The following is an 18,591-nucleotide window of genomic DNA, read 5'->3' on the forward strand; positions in this document are numbered from 1 at the left end:
CCACCTCTCCCCGGCCAGCCTGGAGGGGGCCCAGGCGTCCGGCCCCCCACCCCCTCACTCCCACCAGGCTGAGGGGCCCAGGTGTCCGGCTCCCCACCACTCCCCCCCCCCCCAGCCCTCAGCCACGCTGCCGGGAGGATGCAGTTGCCGAAGAGGGTGAGGACGATGAAGTAGACGGAGAAAACCATCCCGCCCTGGACGCCGCCCTGAGATTTGATGCCGTCGTACATCACCGCGTTCCAGTCTTCGCCCGTCAGGATCTGGGAGGGAAGGAGCCGCGCGGGCAGCGGGGGCTCGGCGGCACGCGCCGGGGAGCTGCCGCACGCCCCAGGGGCCCCGAAAGAGCCCTCCCGCGGCCGGCAAGGCGCCTCCCTACCTGAAAGACCGTCATTATTGCTGCTGGGAAGGTGTCGAAGTTGGTGGGAGGGGTCCCGTCGTCAAAATTGAACCTGCCGGGGGGGGGGGGGAAACGTGGCCGGGCTGAGAGCGTGGGCACCCAGCACCCGAGCCCTCTCCAGCACCCTGGGGTGCTCCGTCCCTCCTCCCAGCAGGGCTCTTTTGGAAAGCGGGGCACCGCAGCCCACCCACGCTGGGCGCCCTGGCCCTGCCTGGGTACTCACTGTCCCCCAAAGAGCTGCATCCCCAAAAGGGCAAAGACGACGATGAAGAGGAAGAGGAGGAACAAGAGGCTGATGATGGACTTCATGGAGTTCAGGAGAGAGACCACCAGGTTCCTCAGGGAAGCCCAGTACCTGGGAGGGCACAGCGAGGCTGGGCGCACAGCGCGGCCACCGCGGCTCGGTGCACGGGTGCACAGCGGCTCGGCACCCACGATGGCTCGGTATGCGGGTGCACAGCAGGAGCACAGTGGCTCGGTGCATGGGTGCACGGCGCGGCCACGGCGGCTCGGTGCGTGGGTGCACAGCGGCTTGGCACCCACAATGGCTTGGTGCGCGGGTGTACGGCGGCTCGGCACCCACAATGGCTCGGTGTGCGGGTGCACAGCGGCTCAGCGCATGGGTGCACGGCGGGAGCACAGCAGCTCAGTGCATGGGTGCATGGCGCGGACGAGGCAGCTCAGTGCGTGGGTGCACGGCGGCTTGGCACACGGGTGCATTGCGAGGGTACAGCAGCTGGGTGCATGGGTGCATTGCAGCTCTGCACGGGTGCACAGCGACTTAGTGCAAGGCGGCTCGGCACACGGGTGCGCGGCAGCTCAGTGCACGGGTGCACAGAGACTCGGTGCACGGCACCTCAGCATGCGGGTGCACAGCAGCTCGGTGCACGGGTGCACAGCGACTCGGTGCATGGCAGCTCAGCACGCGGGTGCGCGGCAGCTCAGTGCACGGGTGCACAGCGGGCGTGCAGCAACTCGGTGCAAGGGCACATGGTGGCTTGGCACAGGGGCACCCGGCGAGGGCTCCCTGGGTCTGTGCACTCGCTTGTGCTTCACTCGATCTGTGCACGCGTGTGCATGCCCACCCTCCGGGCACGTGCACAGGCAGAGCGCACACTCACTGCACGCACACACGCTCCATGCACACGTGGACTTAATGCCCCCCCATGCATCCCCCTGGCCCGCATTGCACACGCGGTGCGCACGCCCTCCTTGCCCGCACACACACGTGCACAAGCATGCATGGACCCAAAGCAAGCGCCCCGGCGGCACAGGCAAACGCACACCCGCACGTCCCCGCACACCCGCAGGCACGCGCGTGGGCGACAGCCGCCTCGCCGGCACTTACTTTGTGACTTTGAAAATACGCAGTAACCTGAGAGCTCGTAACACGCTGATCCCAAAGGATGTTCCCGGCTTCACAACCGCCCAGATCACCTCGAAGATGCTTCCGATGATAACCTGCCGGCGGGGAGAGGGCGTCGGGGCCGGGGGCCGAGCCGGCGCCTTCCCGCGGGCGGCAGCGCGGCCGCCGCCGGGCGCCCGGACTTACGGCACAGTCGAAGCAGTTGAAGGACGAGTGAAAGTAAGGCCGCGTCCCCAGCCCGTACATTTTTATAAACATTTCGGACATAAAGAGTCCCAAGAAAATGAATTCTGCATAGTCTGCGGAGGGAAAGGGAGAGAGACGGCGGGGGGGGGCGGCTGGCGGCGCGTTCCCGCGCTCCGCCAGCCGCCGGGGACGCGGGAACGGCCGGAGCATCGCGCGGCGGTACTCACAGAGGAAGTCGGATAGCCAATCTGGCTGGTCGTAGTGTACTATAGCAACACACAAGGTGTTGAGAGCTACCAGACTGAGGACGGTCCAGTAGAAGGCCTGAGTTTTGACCATTCGGCGGATATAGAAACGCATTCTCCTCTCCCGTTTGTGGAAAAAAGTGGAGTTTTCCAGCTTGGCACTTTTGAGGCTGGCGCGGGCGAAGGGGGAACCTGCCGGGGGAGCAGAGGGGTGGGCGGAGGGGTCGGGCGGGCGGTGGGCGGCCGGGCGGCCGGGCGGCCCACGTACCCACGGAGGCGATGTCGGCCAGCTGCTCGTCGGCGTCCTCAGGGTTCAGCAGGTCCGTCTTGCTCTTCTTGATGGTGGCTCTCCGCAGAGCTCCAACAGTGGCCGCGCGGCAAAGGGGGGCGGGCGTCACTCGGGCTGCCGGTCCCTCCCCCCCCCCCCCCCCACTGCCCCGCCGGCTCCCGCCCCGGCATGTAAAACCCACTGCGTCAGGGGCATAACCCCCCACGTCGGGGATATAACCCCCCCAGCCCAGGCTACAAAACCCCCCTGGCTTGGGGATACAAAACCCCCCTGGCTCGTGGCTACATACCCCTTGGCTCGGGCTACAAACCCCCCCAGCTTGGGGCTATAAACCCTCCAGCTCAGGCTATAAAACCCCCTGGCTCAGGCTATAAAATGCCCCACTCAGGCTATGAAATCCCCTCGCTCGGGGCTATAAAACCCCCAGCTGGGGCTATTAAACTCCTTGACTTGTGGCTCCAAGACTCCATTGCTCACAGCTATAAAACCCCCGGCTCGGGGCTATAAACCTCCCAGGTCGGGCTATAAACCCCCCGGCTTGGGGCTGGCGGGAGCCCTGGTGCCGCCGAGCCGTCCCCTGGCACCACGGAGGTGCCCCGGGGCAGGAGACTTACCATCGAAGGGGTGTCTCTGCTCTCCCTCGGTCTCATCCTCTGCCAGGATCACTTCTTCTGGGGGAAAAGTGCCCGCGTTAAATCTAGGCCACGGTACCAGATGGCCGGGGCAGCCGGGAAAGCCTCCGTGGAGGAGCCGGGGCCGGGGCCAAGCTGCAGCGCGGCAGCGCTTGGCCGAGGGCTGCGGGCACCTGGGGAGCGCTGGCCGCCGCGGAGGGGATGGAGGGGATGCAGCGCAGAGGGGATGCAGTGCGGAGGGGATGCAGTGCGGAGGGGATGGAGGGGATGCAGCACGGAGGGGATGCCGTGCAGCAGGAATGCAGCCAGGAGGGGATGCAGCATGGAGAGGATGCAGTGCAGCAGGAATGCAGCCAGGAGGGGCTGGGGAGGATGTAGCCGTGCAGGGGATGCAGCACAGAGGGGATGCAGCCAGGAGAGGCCGGAGGGGATGCAGTGCAGCAGGGATGCAGCCAGGAGGGGATGCAGCCAGGAGAGGCTGGAGGGGATGCAGTGCAGCAGGAATGCAGCCAGGAGGGGCTGGAGAGGATGTAGCCATGCAGGGGATGCAGCACAGAGGGGATGCAGCCAGGAGAGGCCGGAGGGGATGCAGTGCAGCAGGGATGCAGCCAGGAGGGGATGCAGCCAGGAGAGGCTGGAGGGGATGTAGCCATGCAGGGGATGCAGTGCAGCAGGGATGCAGCCAGGAGGGGATGCAGCCAGGAGAGGCTGGAGGGGATGTAGCCATGCAGGGGATGCAGTGCAGCAGGGATGCAGCCAGGAGGGGATGCAGCCAGGAGAGGCCAGAGGGGATATAGTGTGGAGAGGATGCGCGCGGAGGGGATGCAGCGCGGAGGGGATGCAGCGCGGAGGGGATGCAGCGCGGAGGGGATGCAGCCAGGAGGGGATGCAGCCAGGAGGGGATGGAGGGGATGTAGCGCAGAGGGGATGCAGTGCAGCAGGGATGCAGCATGGAGAGGATGCAGCATGGAGAGGATGCAGTGCAGCAGGGTTGCAGCCAGGAGGGGATGCAGCCAGGATGGGATGCAGCCAGGAGAGCCCAGAGAGGATGTAGTCATGCAGGGGATGCAGCCAGGATGGGATGCAGCCAGGAGAGCCCAGAGAGGATGTAGTCATGCAGGGGACGCAGCCAGGAGGGGATGCAGCCAGGAGAGGCCGGAGGGGATGTAGCGCGGAGGGGATGCAGTGCAGCAGGGATGCAGCCATGCAGGGGATGCAGCCATGCAGGGGACGCAGCCAGGAGGGGATGCAGCCAGGAGAGGCCGGAGGGGATGTAGTGCGGAGAGGATGCAGTGCAGCAGGGATGCAGCGCGGAGGGGATGCAGCGCGGGGGGACGCAGCGCAGGAGGGATGCAGCCTGGAGAAGATGCAGCCTGGCGGCACCGGCACGTCCCCAGCAGGTTCCCGGCACATGCTCGGCGCGTCGCCAGGGCCGGGCGGCGGGAAGCCCTCACCCGCTTTGGAGATCCACTCCATGTAGCCGTTGAGCTCGCGCTCGATCTGCTGCTGCCGCCGCAGCTTCAGGAAGGCCCGGCGGTTCTCCACCCGCTCCCTCTCTTTGGCGAACTCCCTGCCGGGACGGCACGGCACGGCACGGGATGGCACGGGCGTCAGCGGCCCTCGCCGGGGGGACACGGGACCCCCACCCGCCCACCCAGCGCTTACCCAGACAGCACCCCCAGCACTAGGTTCAGCATAAAAAAGGAGCCGATGATGATGAGGGGGATGAAGTACAGCCAGTTCCAAGTGTTCCCTGAGGCATCGTTGCTCTGCAGGCCGGGGAGCGGGGGGGAGGTTGGAGAAGGGAGAGAATTAGAGGCCTGAGTGTTTCTGCACTAGTGCACTGAGTTTGCTGGGGCTCAGCTCAGGCTGCTGCAGAGCCCGCGGACATTTCCCTCCCGGAGGCGGCTCTTTGGAGGCAGCCAGGCCCGGACCCAGGCGTCCGGGTGGCTCTGGTCCCCCCCCCCTTCCCCCAAACAGCCCTGGCCCCCCCCCAGGGAAGGATGCTGGGGTGAAGCGGGGGGGTGGGGGGGACCAGGTCTTTCTCCGAGTTGGCTCCGCGCACGGCGCTAATGGCTCTCTCCCCTCGTGGCCTCTTTGCAAGCACGCGAGCGGCTAAAGCTTCCCCGGCCCCATTTTCTGCCTGCTAAATATAGGCCAAGAACAAAGCGCCGCAGCGAGGCAGCGGCTCCGGGCGCCGACGGGCTGCAGAGCCGGCTGCGGCCGGGCACGCGGCACCCGCGTCCTCGCTGCGCTCCCCCGCGCTGCCGGCGCCGAGCCCCGGGGCTCCCGGCCACGGCGGCGCAGGGGGAACCCGGGTGCCCCGTGCTGGGCTCCCGCCTGGGTGGTGGCCTTTTTTCTCCTGCTTTCCAGTAATCCTTCCCTTGGCGATCCTTCCCCTTGCCAGCCCTCTTGGCGATCCCTCTCTTCGCAATCCCTCTCTTCGATCCCCCGCTTTGCAATGCAATCCCTCTCTTCGCAATCGCTCTCTTCGCAATCCCTCTCTTCGCAATCCCTCTCTTCGATCCCCCGCTTTGCAATGCAATCCCTCTCTTTGCAATCCCTCTCTTTGCAAACCCTCTCTTTGCAAACCCTCTTTGCAAACCCTCTTTGTGATCCCCCTCTTTGCAATGCAGTCCCTTCCTTTGCAATCCCTTCCTTTGCAATCCCTCTCTTTGCGATCCCTCTTTGCAATCCCTCCCTTTGCCATCCCTCTCTCGCCTTCAAGAATTGGCAGTTTTTACCCTATTCCTTCCCGTTTTCATGCTCCAAGTGAGGCTGGCGCGTGGGTCGCGACTGCCGGGGTAGCAGGGGGGGGCCGGCGCTCCCAGACCACCGCGGCTCCCTCCCGCGCGCCCCATTCCTCCACTCCGTCTCGGGGCTCCCTGCGCTTCCCCGGAGCGCTGCCTCCTTTTCCCTGAGTCGGCAAAACGCCCGGCGGGTGCCGCACGCGACCGGCCGCGTGCTGCCCGTCCCGCATCCCCCCCACCGCCGCCCCGGCATCCGCCTGGCTGGTCTCCGCCGGCGCGGCGATGCTTGGGGCCGTCCCGGGGGGTCCCGGACGCCTGGGCCCGCTGGCCCCCGCTGCCGGGGGTGGTGGTGGGTGGGGGGACTCACATAATAAAGGAGGTCTGTCCACCCTTCCATGGTGATGCATTGGAAGACAGTCAGCACGGCGAAGAGGATGTTGTCGAACTGCGTGATCCCGTAATTCGGCCCTTCCCAGTATTTCTTGCACTTGGTGCCGTTGGGGCAGATCCGGGCCGGCTCGTCCGTCCCGCAAGGAACTTCCACCTTGATCTCGTCTGCGGGCGGCGGGGTCGCGTCGCCGCTCGGCCCCCCGGGGCCGCCCGGGGCCACCCCGGGGGGCTCCCGTCGCACCCACGAGGCAGGGGCGGGGGGGGTCCCCGGGGGCCGCCGGCCTCGGCTGCTTCCCGGCACGGTGACGCGGCCGCCGCGCCGAAATAACCGCCTCCAATTAGCGGCATCCCCGTCGGGGCAGAGGAATAATTAGGCCGTTCCATATCGAGCGCGGGCCACGGGCCCAGGGAGAAGGCGGAGGGGAGCGCGGGAAGGAGCCCGAAGGCGCCGCATGCCATCCGGAGCAGAAGGGGAAACCGAGGCAGGGGTTGGCGGCGGGACGGGACGGGACGGGACGGGACGGGGGGAGCCGGACCTACCCGTCACCAGGTCGAAGCAGGTGGTGTGGAATTTGCCCATATAAAACTCTAATCCTATGATTGCAAAAATGAGGATTGCGAAAAACAGGAGGAGGCCGATCTGCAGCAGGGGGATCATCGCCTTCATGATGGACTTGAGGACGACTTGTAAACCTGGCCGGGGGCGAGCGGCGGGGTGAGGCGGCGGCGGGCGGCGCGGGGCCGCCGGGGCCGCCGCCGCGGGCACGCACTCACTTGGGATCCCCGAGACCAGCTTGAGCGGCCGGAGCACGCGGACGGCCCGCAGCGTCCGCAGGTCGAACTGGGAGCCCACCGTGGCCAGGATGCTGCAGGGCACGAGAGGAGCGGGTCAGGCACGCGGGCAAGAGCCACCGCGTCCCGCTCTGGCTATACGTCCCCGCCGGGGGCTCTGCCACCACGGCCACCGAGAGCTATCGCATCCACGTCTGGCCATGTGTCCACCATGTGCCTATGCTGCCATGGCCACCAAGAGCCACCGTGTCCCAATCTGGCCATGCAGCCCCACGGGCCATCACATCCCAGCCCAGCCACATGTCCTTGTGGGTCACCATATCCCAACCCGGCCACATGTCCCCTACAAGCCACCATGTCCCAGCCTGGCCACGTGTCTCCTACAAGCCACCACATCCCGACCTGGCTGTGCATCCCCATGGGCCATCACATCCCAGCCCAGCCACATGTTCTTGTGGGTCACCATGTCTCAACCGGGCCACATGTCCCCTACAAGCCACCATGTCCCAGCCTGGCCACATGTCCCCTACAAGCCACCATGTCCCAACCTGGCTGTGCATCCCCATGGGCTATCACATGCCAGCCCAGGCACACATCTCCCACAAGACACCACGTCTCAGCCTGGCCACATGTCCCCCATGGGCCACCATGTCTCAGCCTGGCAACACGTCCCCCATGGGCCACCACATCCCAGCCCAGCCACATGTCCCTGCGGGCCACCACGTCCCAACCTGGCCATGCATCCCCGTGGGCCATCACATCCCAGCCCAGGCACACATCTCCCACAAGACACCACGTCCCAGCCCAGCCACACGTCCCCCAGGGACCACCATGTCTCAGCCTGGCCATGTGTTCCCCATGGGCCACCACATCCCAGCCCAGCCACATGTCCCTGCGGGCCACCACGTCCCAACTGAGACATGTGTCCCCCACAAGCCACCACGTCCCAACCTGGCCATGCATCCCCGTGGGCCATCATATCCCAGCCCAGGCACACATCTCCCACAAGCCGCCACGTCCCAGCCCGGCCACATGTCCTCCTTGGGCCATCACATCCTAGCCTGGCCATGTGTCCCCCATGGGCCACCAGGTCACAGCCTGGCCACCCATCTCCGTGGGCCACCATGTCCCAGCCCAGCCACGTGTTCTGGTCAGCCACCACGTCCCAGCCTGGCCATGTGTCCCCTATGGGCTACCATGTCCCAGCCTGTCCCCGCGTCTCCGTGAGCGGTGCCACCACGGCCACCAAGAGCCACCTGCTCTGCGCCCGAGGTGGCCGTGCCGGTGGAGGAGCGAGCCCAGCTATATTTAGCCCTTCCGGGCTGAAAACAGCCCTGGGAACAGGCGGCTCCGGGTGGCTTTGGCTCTTGCTTATGACAATTAAAAGCTGAATGACGGGGTGGGGTGCTGCCCATGGGTGCTGCCGGGGCACCCGTGGCTGCCGGCACCCAGGACTGCCAGCATCACCGGGACGGGCCCGGCGGCGGAGGGGACCCAGGTGTCCGGGAGCAGCCCGAGCCCGCCGGCTGCGGCAGCCCTGTGCCACGCCAGAGGGTCCCTTCCCATCCCCAGGTCGCCATGGCAACCGGCCGTTCCCATTCACAGTCACCACGGTTACCCTCCGTGTTCATTCATGCCCGTTGCCGTGGTGACAGCCCGGCTCATTGATACAATCTGTGCTGGGGGCCTCTGCCTGTGGCGGGGCACCCATGGGGGCCGCGGGGCCGGCCGGGGCGCAGCCGTCGGTGCAGGGCGCAGGGTGCAGGCTGCACGCCTGGGTGCAGGGTGCACGGTCCAGGGTGCAAGGCACAGCGTGCAGGGGGAAGGGTGCAGAGCACTGGGTGCAGGGTGCAGAGCACAGGCCACAGGGTGCACGGCATAGGGTGCAGGGACGCAAGGTGCAGAGCACCATGTGCGTAGCGCAGGGTGCAGGGTGCACAGCACTGGGTGCACAGCTCCCAGTGCAGGGTGCGTAGCGCGGGGCGTTCAGGGCACTGTGCGGAGCAGAGGGCGCCGGGTGCCCGGCACAGGGCACGGGTACGGGGTGCAGGGCGCAAGCTGCAGAGTGCTGGGTGCACAGCACAGGGTGCAGGTTACGGGGTGCAGGATGAAGGGTGCAGGTTATGGGGTGCAGGATGGAGAGTGCAGGTTACGGGGTGCAGGATGGAGAGTGCAGGTTACGGGGTGCAGGATGGAGAGTGCAGGATGGAGAGTGCAGGTTACAGGTTGCAGGATGAAGGGTGCAGGTTACGGGGTACAGGATGAAGGGTGCAGGTTACGCGGTGCAGGATGGAGGGTACAGGATGAAGGGTACAGGTTATGGGGTGCAGGGTGGAGGGTGCAGGTTACGGGGTGAAAGATGGAGAGTGCAGGTAATGGGGTGCAGGATGGAGGGTGCAGGTTACAGGTTGCAGGATGAAGGGTGCAGGTTACGGGGTGCAGGATGGAGGGTGCAGGTTACGGGGTGCAGGTAATGGGGTGCAGGATGGAAGGTGCAGGATGGAAGGTGCAGGTTACGGGGTGCAGGTTACGGGGTGCAGGGCACCCGGGGAGGCGTTAGGCGCCGCATCCCTTAGGCGCAGCAGCGCCGAGCGCTCGAAGGCGACGCAGGAAGCAAAGGCCTGGCCTCCGCCGCTGCCTGCCTCAGTTTCCCCACCTGCTCCCCCAGCAGCAGGGCGAAAGCGTTAACGGCAGCACCCTCCGAGGGGCCGCGCCGGGGTGCACGAGCTGCGCCCGCTCCCGCCGGGCTCCGGGACGGGGAGCCGGAGGCGAGCGACACCGTGCCGCGCGGGGAAACATTGTGACGGCGTTAAAAGGCGCTCGCTCCCGGCGAAGAGCAGAGCCCGGGGAAGCAGGACAGGAACGGCAAGGCCGTAATTACCGTCTCGCCGAGCGCAGGGCCCGCCGGGCGACGGCCCCCTGCGGGTACCAGCACCCACCGCCCGGGGTGGGTGCACACGTGGGTGTTGCACGCATGCACACGCGCATGCAGGCATGCACACCAGCAGCCCGCCCCCGTGTCCCCCCCCGCTTTCACCCTCGGGGAGAAGTGGGGAAACTGAGGCAGGGGGGGGGCCGCTCACCCGGTGAGGACCACCACGAAGTCCATGACGTTCCAGCCGTTGCGCAGGTAGGAGCCTTTGTGGAAGGCGAAGCCCAGCGCGATGATCTTGATCCCGGCCTCGAAGCAGAAGATGCCGATGAAGTAGGGCTCCGTGTCGTCCTGGGGCCGGGCCGAGGGTCGGGGCAGGGCGGCCGGGCCGGGGGGGGGGCGCGGGCGGCGGGACACGGAGAGCGGCGTGAGGCCGCCGGCGTGCCGCCCGCACCGGGAGGGGGGGGGGCGGCCGCCGCTTCCCCCCCCCCGACCCCCCCACCGCCTGGCCCACATTCCCGGCCCGGAGGAATCTGGGACGCGGGCGGCTGCGGCGGGAGCCTCCGGGCGCCGGCGGCCCCCACTCACCAGCCGCTCCGACATGGGGGTCTTGTCCTCGTCGGGCAGGTGCTGCTCCAGCGCCAGGACGATGCAGTTGGCGATGATGGTGGCTAAAATCATGTATTCAAAAGGAGTGCGGCCAAGTCAAGGAAAACGAAAAAACACACAAAATAAAACAAACCGGCTGGGGCTGAGCTGGGGCTGGAGCGATGGGGATGGATCGGGGGCCCCTGAGACAGCGCGGCCGGGATGCTCCAATGCAGCCGGGATGCTCCGGCACGGCCGGGATGCTCCAATGCAGCCGGGATGCTCCGGCATGGCCGGGATGCTCCAGCACGGCTGGGATGCTCCAATGCAGCCGGGATGCTCCGGCACAGCCGGGATGCTCCGGCACGGCCGGGATGCTCCAATGCAGCCGGGATGCTCCGGCACAGCCGGGATGCTCCAATGCAGCCGGGATGCTCCGGCACGGCCGGGATGCTCCAATGCAGCCGGGATGCTCCGGCACAGCCGGGATGCTCCAATGCGGCCAGGATGCTCCGGCATGGCCAGAATGCTCTGGCACGGCCGGGATGCTCCAATGCAGCCGGGATGCTCCGGCATGGCCAGAATGCTCTGGCACGGCCGGGATGCTCCAATGCAGCCGGGATGCTCCGGCACAGCCGGGATGCTCCAATGCAGCCGGGATGCTCCAGCACGGCCAGGATGCTCCAATGCAGCCGGGATGCTCCGGCATGGCCAGGATGCTCTGGCACGGCCGGGATGCTCCAATGCAGCCGGGATGCTCCGGCACGGCCGGGATGCTCCAATGCAGCCAGGATGCTCCAATGCAGCCGGGATGCTCCGGCACGGCCGGGATGCTCTGGCATGGCCGGGATGCTCCGGCATGGCTCCCGCCAGCTCCCGGCCACCTCTGGGGTCCTGCAAGCCACCGCGTGACTCCCGCAAGCCATCGCGTCCCCAGCCCTGGGCTAGCACCCGGTTGGGGAAACTGAGGCACAAGGGGTGGAGGAGGGGGGGACATGCCAGAAGTGACGAGCGGCGCAGGCACCCCGGCTGCCTCCCCCGGCCCTGCTGGGAACACCGGGCCGCACCGGGAGCGCAGGCAGCTCCCGTGGGACCCCCATCAAAGGTGCGAGCCCGGCCGAGCGGGCGGCTCCATCCCACCCGCGGAGCGGCCGCATCGGCCGCCACCGACCCTCCTGGGTGGCTGCCGCGGGGCCCCAGGCCCGAGCGAGCCCGCCGCCGGCACCGCCGGCCCCCCGGCTCGGCGCCCGCCGGGGACAGCAGGCGCTGGCACGGCGCTGGGCGCCTCTGCCAAGGCAGCCGCCTCCTTCGGGCGCCGGGAGCCGGCTGCCGCCGTCGTCGCCACCGCGGGGGACGAGCCGCCTCGAACGGCTCCAGATGCCGCATCGATGGCGGGAGGCCACGAGCCGCCGGGACTCCCCGGCCTGGCCCTGGCGGCGCGGCTCGGCAGCAGGCGTGCTGGGGCGGCCCGACCCGGCTACCCGGCACGGCTCGGCTACCTGGCACGGCTCTCCAGCATGCCCTGGCTATCCAGGTCAGCTATCCGGCACGCCTTGGCTATCCGGCCCAGTTACCTGGCACAGCTCAGCTCTCCGGCCCAGCTATCTGGCACACCTCGACTATGCAGCATGGCTATCCGGCACGCCTTGGCTATCTGGGTCGGCTATCCGGCACGCCTTGGCTATCCGGGTCGGCTATCCGGCACGCCTTGGCTATCTGGCATGGCTCAGCTATCCAGCACAGCTATCTGGCATGCCTCACCTGTCTGGCACGGCTCAGCTATCCAGCATGCCTTGGTTATCCAGCACAGCTACCCGGCATGCCTCGGCTATCCAGCACGGCTATCCAGCACAGCTATCTGACATGCCTCAGCTATCCAGCACGGCTATCCGGCATGCCTTGGCTATCCGGCACAGCTACCCGGCATGCCTCGGCTATCCAGCACGGCTATCCAGCACAGCTATCTGACATGCCTCGGCTATCCAGCACGGCTATCCGGCACAGCTATCTGACATGCCTCGGCTATCCAGCACGGCTATCCGGCACAGCTATCTGACATGCCTCAGCTATCCAGCACGGCTATCCGGCATGCCTTGGCTATCCGGCACAGCTACCCGGCATGCCTCGGCTATCTGGCATGCCTCGGCTCTCTGGCACAGCTCGGCTATCCGGCCCAGTTACCCAGCACAGCTCAGCTATCCGGCACGCCTTGGCTATCTGGCACGGCTCGGCTATCCGGCACGGCTTGGCTATCCAGCCCAGTTACCCGGCACAGCTCAGCTATCCGGCATGGCTCGGCTATCCAGCCCAGTTACCCGGCATGTCTCGGCTATCCAGCACGGCTCGGCTATCCGGCACGGCTCGGCTATCCGGCACGGCTATCCAGCACTCCTTGGCTATCTGGGTCGGCTATCCGGCACGCCTTGGCTATCCAGCACAGCTATCCAGCATGCCTCAGCTATCCGGCACGGCTCAGCTATCCGGCACGCCGCGGCTATCCGGCACGGCTACCCGGCATGTCTCGGCTATCCGGCACGGCCCAGCTGCCCGGCACAGCTTCACTATCTGGCACATCTTGGCTTCCAGGCTTGGCTCTCCAGCATGCCCCAGCTATCTGCCACGGCTTGGTATCCAGCACACCTCAGCTAGCCGGCACAGCCCAGATATCCTGCACATCTTGGCTCTCCGGCACAGCCCGGCTATCCGACGCAGCCTGGCTATCCAGCACAGCCTCACTATGTGGCACAGCCCGGCTACCCCGCACACCTTGGTTATCCGGCACAGCTCAGCTCTCCGGCACAGCCCGGCCACCCCGAACACCTTGGTTATCTGGCACAGCTCAGCTCTCCGGCATAGCCCGGCTATCCGGCACAGCCCGGCTACCCGGCACACCTTGGTTATCCAGCACAGACTGGCTACCCGGCACACCTTGGTTATCCGGCACACCTCGGCTATCCGGCACACCTTGGTTATCCGGCACACCTCGGCTATCCGGCACAGCCCGGCTATCTGGCACAGCCCGGCTATTCGGCACAGCCCGGCTATCCGGCACACCTCGGCTATCCGGCACACCTCGGCTATCCGGCACAGCCCGGCTATCTGGCACACCTCGGCTATCCGGCACACCTCGGCTATCCGGCACAGCCCGGCTATCCGGCACACCTCGGTTATCCGGCACACCTCGGCTATCCGGCACACCTCGGCTATCCGGCACAGCCCGGCTACCCGGCACAGCCCGGCTATCCAGCACAGCCCGGCTACCCGGCACTGCTTCACTATCCAGCACACCTCGGCTACTCGGCACAGCCCGGCTATCCGGCACACCTTGGTTATCCGGCACACCTCGGCTATCCGGCACACCTTGGTTATCCGGCACACCTCGGCTACCCGGCATAGCCCGGCTATCCGGCACACCTCGGCTACCCGGCACACCTCGGCTCTCCGGCACGGCTCCTCGCCATCCACAAACACCTGGGAGCGATGCAGCCGGGGGCCGGCGCTCGGCCTGGTCCCCGGCGGCAGCCCCCGCGCGGGTCCGGAGGTGCCGGCCCTGCCGGAGGCTCCCGGCGCCGAGCGGGGCCCGAGGCTGCGGCCGGCGGCGGGGCTGCGGGCGACACGCGGGAAAAGGGGGAAAAAAGAACAAAAAGGGGAAAAAAAAAGCGAGAGCGAGGCCGGCTGAGCCGCGCGGGGCCGGGGCGGCAGCGGGAGCGCGGGGCCGCCCGGGGGCTCTTGTTTGGACGGAGACCCCGTTTCCCGAGGCGAGGGGCAGCCCGAGGGCCGGAGACGTCCCGGCCCCTCTCCACGGGGCCCCGGGAGGAAGAGGAGGGACCCGCGGCCGCTTGCGGAGGGAAGCGTTGGCCTGCGGCCCCGCCAGCAGCGCGCGGGGGAGCCCGTTACGCAGGTGGGTAAACTGAGGCACGGGGGGGAGCTGCATTCAAAGCCGGAAGCTTTTCCTAAGGGCAGGACTGGCTCCTGCCTCTCGGGCGAGGGCTGAGATCTGGGAGATGGGAGCAGCCGCCCGGCTGGCTCGGCCCCCGGCGCCTTTGGGGGCGTTTGGGTGCCAGGGTCCGGGGGGGGGGACACGGCTCTGCTGCTCGGCACACGGAGGGGGAACGCCGCGCCGGCGAGCCCCGGGGAGCTGCGCGGGCAACGGCAGGCCGGGAAAGCGGCCGAGCAAAACCCGCCGGCATCGCAGCAAAAACCCGCCGGCGCCATGCAGGGGGGGTCCGCGCCGGGGCGTCCGTCCGTCTGTCCGTCCGCCCGGCGCCGGCAGCCCCTGGGGTGAGGAGGAAGGAGCCGGGCGGACATTTCTCCTGCGCGCCGGACTCATCCCTCCGCCACCCACTGCCATAGTAGGGGCGCGCTGCAGCGCACATGCCCAGTCGGGCGGCTGGCAGCGATGACTCTCCAAACCCTCCCGAATCCCCAAGAAGTCTCCGGCGGGCGGCCAGGCAGGGCCGGATCCCCGCGATGCCGAGCCGGGGCGAAAGGCGCCGGGAGCTGGAGCGAGCGCCCCGCTCGAGGCCGCGGCTCGCCGGCGGCGTTTCCCGTCCCCGCCGGTGCCCGCCGCGGAAAACCGGCCCTTGGCCGGCCCGGCGCTCCGACGTCTCTCCCGGCCGGCACGTTCGGGGCGGACGGGCACCGGGGTTGGGGGGGGGGATCAGGCGAGCGCGCGGACGGGCGCTACGTACCCAAGCCGAGCCGGGGACGAAGCAGCGCTGTCCTCTCGGGTCCCGCCGCGGCTGGCGAGAGCCGCTTCCGTGGCAAAGGCCTGGCGGCGATGCCCGGAGGCGGCTGCGAGCCGGCGGGGCCGGCGCAGTCCTGGGCCGCTCTCCAAAAATCGCGCCTTCCCCCCCCATCCCCACCCTGCCCCGGTGCAGCCTGGGTGGCCCCGCTGCTGGCCGGGGGGACGCGGTGGCCCCACGAGGCCGGGGGCACCCCGAGGCTGGGGGCACCCCGAGCCCGGCCGGCACGCCGCGGGAACGGTCCCCCGGGAGTGGGGTTGGGGCGCGGGAACGCAGCCTGGCCGGGGGGCACGGTGGCCCCACGAGGCCGGGGGCACCCCAAGCCCAGCCAGCACCCCGAGCCCGGCCGGCACACCGTGGGAACGGGCACCCCGGGAGCGGGAGCGGGGTGCAGGAACGCAGCCCAGCCGGGGGGCACGGTGGCCCCACGAGGCCGGGGGCACCCCAAGCCCAGCCAGCACCCCGAGCCCGGCCGGCACACCGTGGGAACGGGCACCCCGGGAGCAGGATCGGGGCGCGGGAACACAGCCCGGCCGGGGGGCACGGTGGCCCCACGAGGCCGGGGGCACCCCGAGGCTGGGGGCACCCCGAGCCCGGCCGGCACGCCGCGGGAACGGGCACCCCGGGAGCGGGAGCGGGGCGCGGGAACGCAGCCCACCCGGAGGGATGGAGGGGACACGGACGCATCCGGCAGCCCCGGGGCCGGTGCCGGGGGTGAGCGCAGCATCGACGGAGGCGCCCGGACACCCCGGAGCGGCGCCGGGCCGCGAGCCCCCCGAGAGGCGCTGCGCCGGGGTTGGGGGGGGCATGCAGCGGGGTGTCCCACCCCGTCCCGTCCCCCTGCCCAGAAAGGATATGGCCATTCGGTGATCTTTTTGGCGTATTTCCTCACCACGTTGTCCTCGCTGAAGAGGAAGAGGGAGCGGTTGACAGTCAGGCAGTTCTGCCGGACGGGGATGGGGTTGTAGAGAGCCATGGTGCGGGCTCGCTGGGCCATCGACTGCTTGTACATCCTCTGCGCCCCGGGGGGGCCGCCCGGGCGGGTGCCCCCCGGCGCCCGCCCGCCAGCGCCCGGCGCAGCCCCGGGGCCTCCTGCCCCGGCGGCGCCCGCCGGCCCGTAGCGGGCCGGCACCTCGTCTCCGAAGCGAGCCATCCTGCAAAGAGCAAAGGGCCAGGGGTTACGCGGCGGAGGATGCTGCCGGCGAGGAGCTCATCACATCCCATGGGCCGGCGGCGGCGCGGCGCGGGGGGCCTGGCGGAGCCGGGGGGGCCGCTCAGGCGGCCGCGAGCCTGGACATCCTTCGTCTCTCCTCCCCTTGCAGGAGAGGAGCCGATGCAACCCGCTCCGGGGAGGGGAAAGGCGGGGGGGGGGGCAGCAGTGCACCACCCCTGAAAAAAACGGGGGTTTTGCCAGGGAAGGGGGGGGGAAAAGAGCCCCCCCCCCCAAAAAAAAAACCAAAAAGCAAAAAAAGGGAACTCCTCAATGCACCAAGCGCCCCGGTTCTCCGTCCAGCCGATGCCTTTTCGAGGAAGCCGGGGGGGGGGCGGGGGGAGGGCTGCGATTCCCAAAAAAAAAAAAAAAAAAAATCCCCCAATGCACCACCGGCGGAAAGGGGGAAAAAAAACGGGAGCGAGGTGTTAAAAGGGGAAAATGCCGCCCCCCCGGGCGAGGGACGGCCACGGGGCTAATTGCGATTCGGGAGAGCCAGGGCAGCAGCCTCTCCGCCGCCCCCCCGCGCGCCCAAAGCCCCCAATGCACCAATTCCTCAGCCCGACCTCGCCGGGGCGGCGGGGGGGCACCGGCACCCGGGGGAAAAAAATGCACCAGCGGCGCGATGGTCGCGCCGGGAACGGGGTGGGGAGGGGGGGGGGCCAAGCCGGGACGGCGAGCGGAGCGAGAAGGAGGAGGAGGGGGGGGCAAAAAAAAAAAATCTAGCCCCCCCACCCCTTTCCCCCCCCCAAAAAAAGAAACCACCCAGCTCAAATCAGTGCCCCCCACTGCGCCTCGCCCGCCCCCCCCCCCAAAAGCAGCCGCAAATCGCAACGGCGGAGGACAAAAAAGCAGCCAGGTATTAAAAAGCCGGGGGGGGGGGAAGGAAAAAAAAAAAAAGGCCCCAAAAAGAAACGAAAAACCAAAAAAGAGGCGCCCCCCCCCCGCCGCCGCCGCCTCGCCCAGGTGCCTGCTTTCACGCGTGCATCGCGCCGGGCGCGGGGGGGGCTCCACGGGGGCTGGGCGCGCGTGGGGGGGGGGCTCGCCGCGGGGCGGGGGGGGGGGTCACTCCCGCATCATCTCGGAGTTGAATGCAGCAAAGAAATCCTGTAAAATCCGGCCGGGGCAGAGCGGCGAGAAGTAGGTCCCATCCACCGCGCGCTCGGGAGGCTTCCCCGCATGCGGCAGCGGCGCGCAGCTGCTTGTGCCCCTTTCCCCCCCTCCCCTGCCCTGTATTCCTCCACCTCCTCCTCCTCCTCTTGGGTTATAGCTAAAATAAGACCGGTGTTAGGGAGGGAGGGAGGAGGGGGGGAAAGGGAAGGGAACAAAAAAAAAAAGGGCTCTGATTCACTGGCAGGTTGAGCTCTAACGTGCAGCAACTCATCAATTTAATGCAAGCTCAGAGCCGCGGCCCCGGCTCGGCACATGACGGGGCCGGGACCAATGGGGGCCGCATCCTGCCCCGGCCGGTCCCCAGGCCGCGCTGCGGTGCGCGCACGAGGCCCGGCAGGGTCACCCGCCGGTGCGTGTCGGCGCGCGATGGCGTGCGAGAGCGGGCGCGGGTTTGTGTGTGCGTGTGTGCTGGTGTGCGATCGCGTGTGAGAGCGGGTGCATGTGTGTGCGTGTGTGCTGGTGTGCGATCGCGTGCGAGAGCGGGTGCATGTGTGTGCGTGTGTGCTGGTGTGCGATCGCGTGCGAGAGCGGGTGCATGTGTGTGCTGGTGTGCGATCGCGTGTGAGAGCGGGTGCATGTGTGTGCTGGTGTGCGATCGCGTGCGAGAGCGGGTGCATGTGTGTGCGTGTGTGCTGGTGTGCGATCGCGTGCGAGAGCGGGTGCATGTGTGTGCTGGTGTGCGATCGCGTGCGAGAGCGGGTGCATGTGTGTGCGTGTGTGCTGGTGTGCGATCGCGTGCGAGAGCGGGTGCATGTGTGTGCGTGTGTGCTGGTGTGCGATCGCGTGCGAGAGCAGGTGCATGTGTGTGCTGGTGTGCGATCGCGTGTGAGAGCGGGTGCATGTGTGTGCCGGTGTGCAATCGCGTGCAAGAGCGGGTGCATGTGTGTGCGTGTGTGCTGGTGTGCGATCGCGTGCGAGAGCGGGTGCATGTGCGTACCGGTGTGCAATTGCGTGCA

General features: G+C 68.1%; 1 protein-coding gene across 2 annotated transcripts in view; it reads right to left on the reverse strand.

Annotated features, from left to right (window-relative positions):
- The window catches only part of CACNA1A (calcium voltage-gated channel subunit alpha1 A), a 42,559-nt gene extending 25,766 nt beyond the window's left edge, over positions 1–16,793 (reverse strand). For both annotated transcript variants that reach the window (XM_068922757.1, XM_068922756.1), the window contains exons 1-16: positions 16,110–16,793; positions 10,508–10,613; positions 10,131–10,270; positions 7,030–7,121; positions 6,796–6,948; positions 6,233–6,420; positions 4,781–4,884; positions 4,570–4,685; positions 3,097–3,154; positions 2,463–2,554; positions 2,177–2,386; positions 1,950–2,062; positions 1,746–1,858; positions 621–752; positions 377–449; positions 143–260 (exon numbers count right to left, since the gene is read on the reverse strand). In XM_068922757.1, coding sequence (XP_068778858.1) covers positions 143–260; positions 377–449; positions 621–752; positions 1,746–1,858; positions 1,950–2,062; positions 2,177–2,386; positions 2,463–2,554; positions 3,097–3,154; positions 4,570–4,685; positions 4,781–4,884; positions 6,233–6,420; positions 6,796–6,948; positions 7,030–7,121; positions 10,131–10,270; positions 10,508–10,613; positions 16,110–16,405 — 2,104 coding nt within the window. In that variant the 5' untranslated portion in view covers positions 16,406–16,793. The remainder of the gene's footprint in view (positions 1–142; positions 261–376; positions 450–620; positions 753–1,745; positions 1,859–1,949; positions 2,063–2,176; positions 2,387–2,462; positions 2,555–3,096; positions 3,155–4,569; positions 4,686–4,780; positions 4,885–6,232; positions 6,421–6,795; positions 6,949–7,029; positions 7,122–10,130; positions 10,271–10,507; positions 10,614–16,109) is intronic.
- Positions 16,794–18,591: the final 1,798 nt, after the last annotated feature.

This window comes from Struthio camelus, chromosome 31, assembly GCF_040807025.1.
Source record: "Struthio camelus isolate bStrCam1 chromosome 31, bStrCam1.hap1, whole genome shotgun sequence".
In the NCBI taxonomy this organism is placed as follows: Eukaryota; Metazoa; Chordata; class Aves; order Struthioniformes; family Struthionidae; genus Struthio; species Struthio camelus.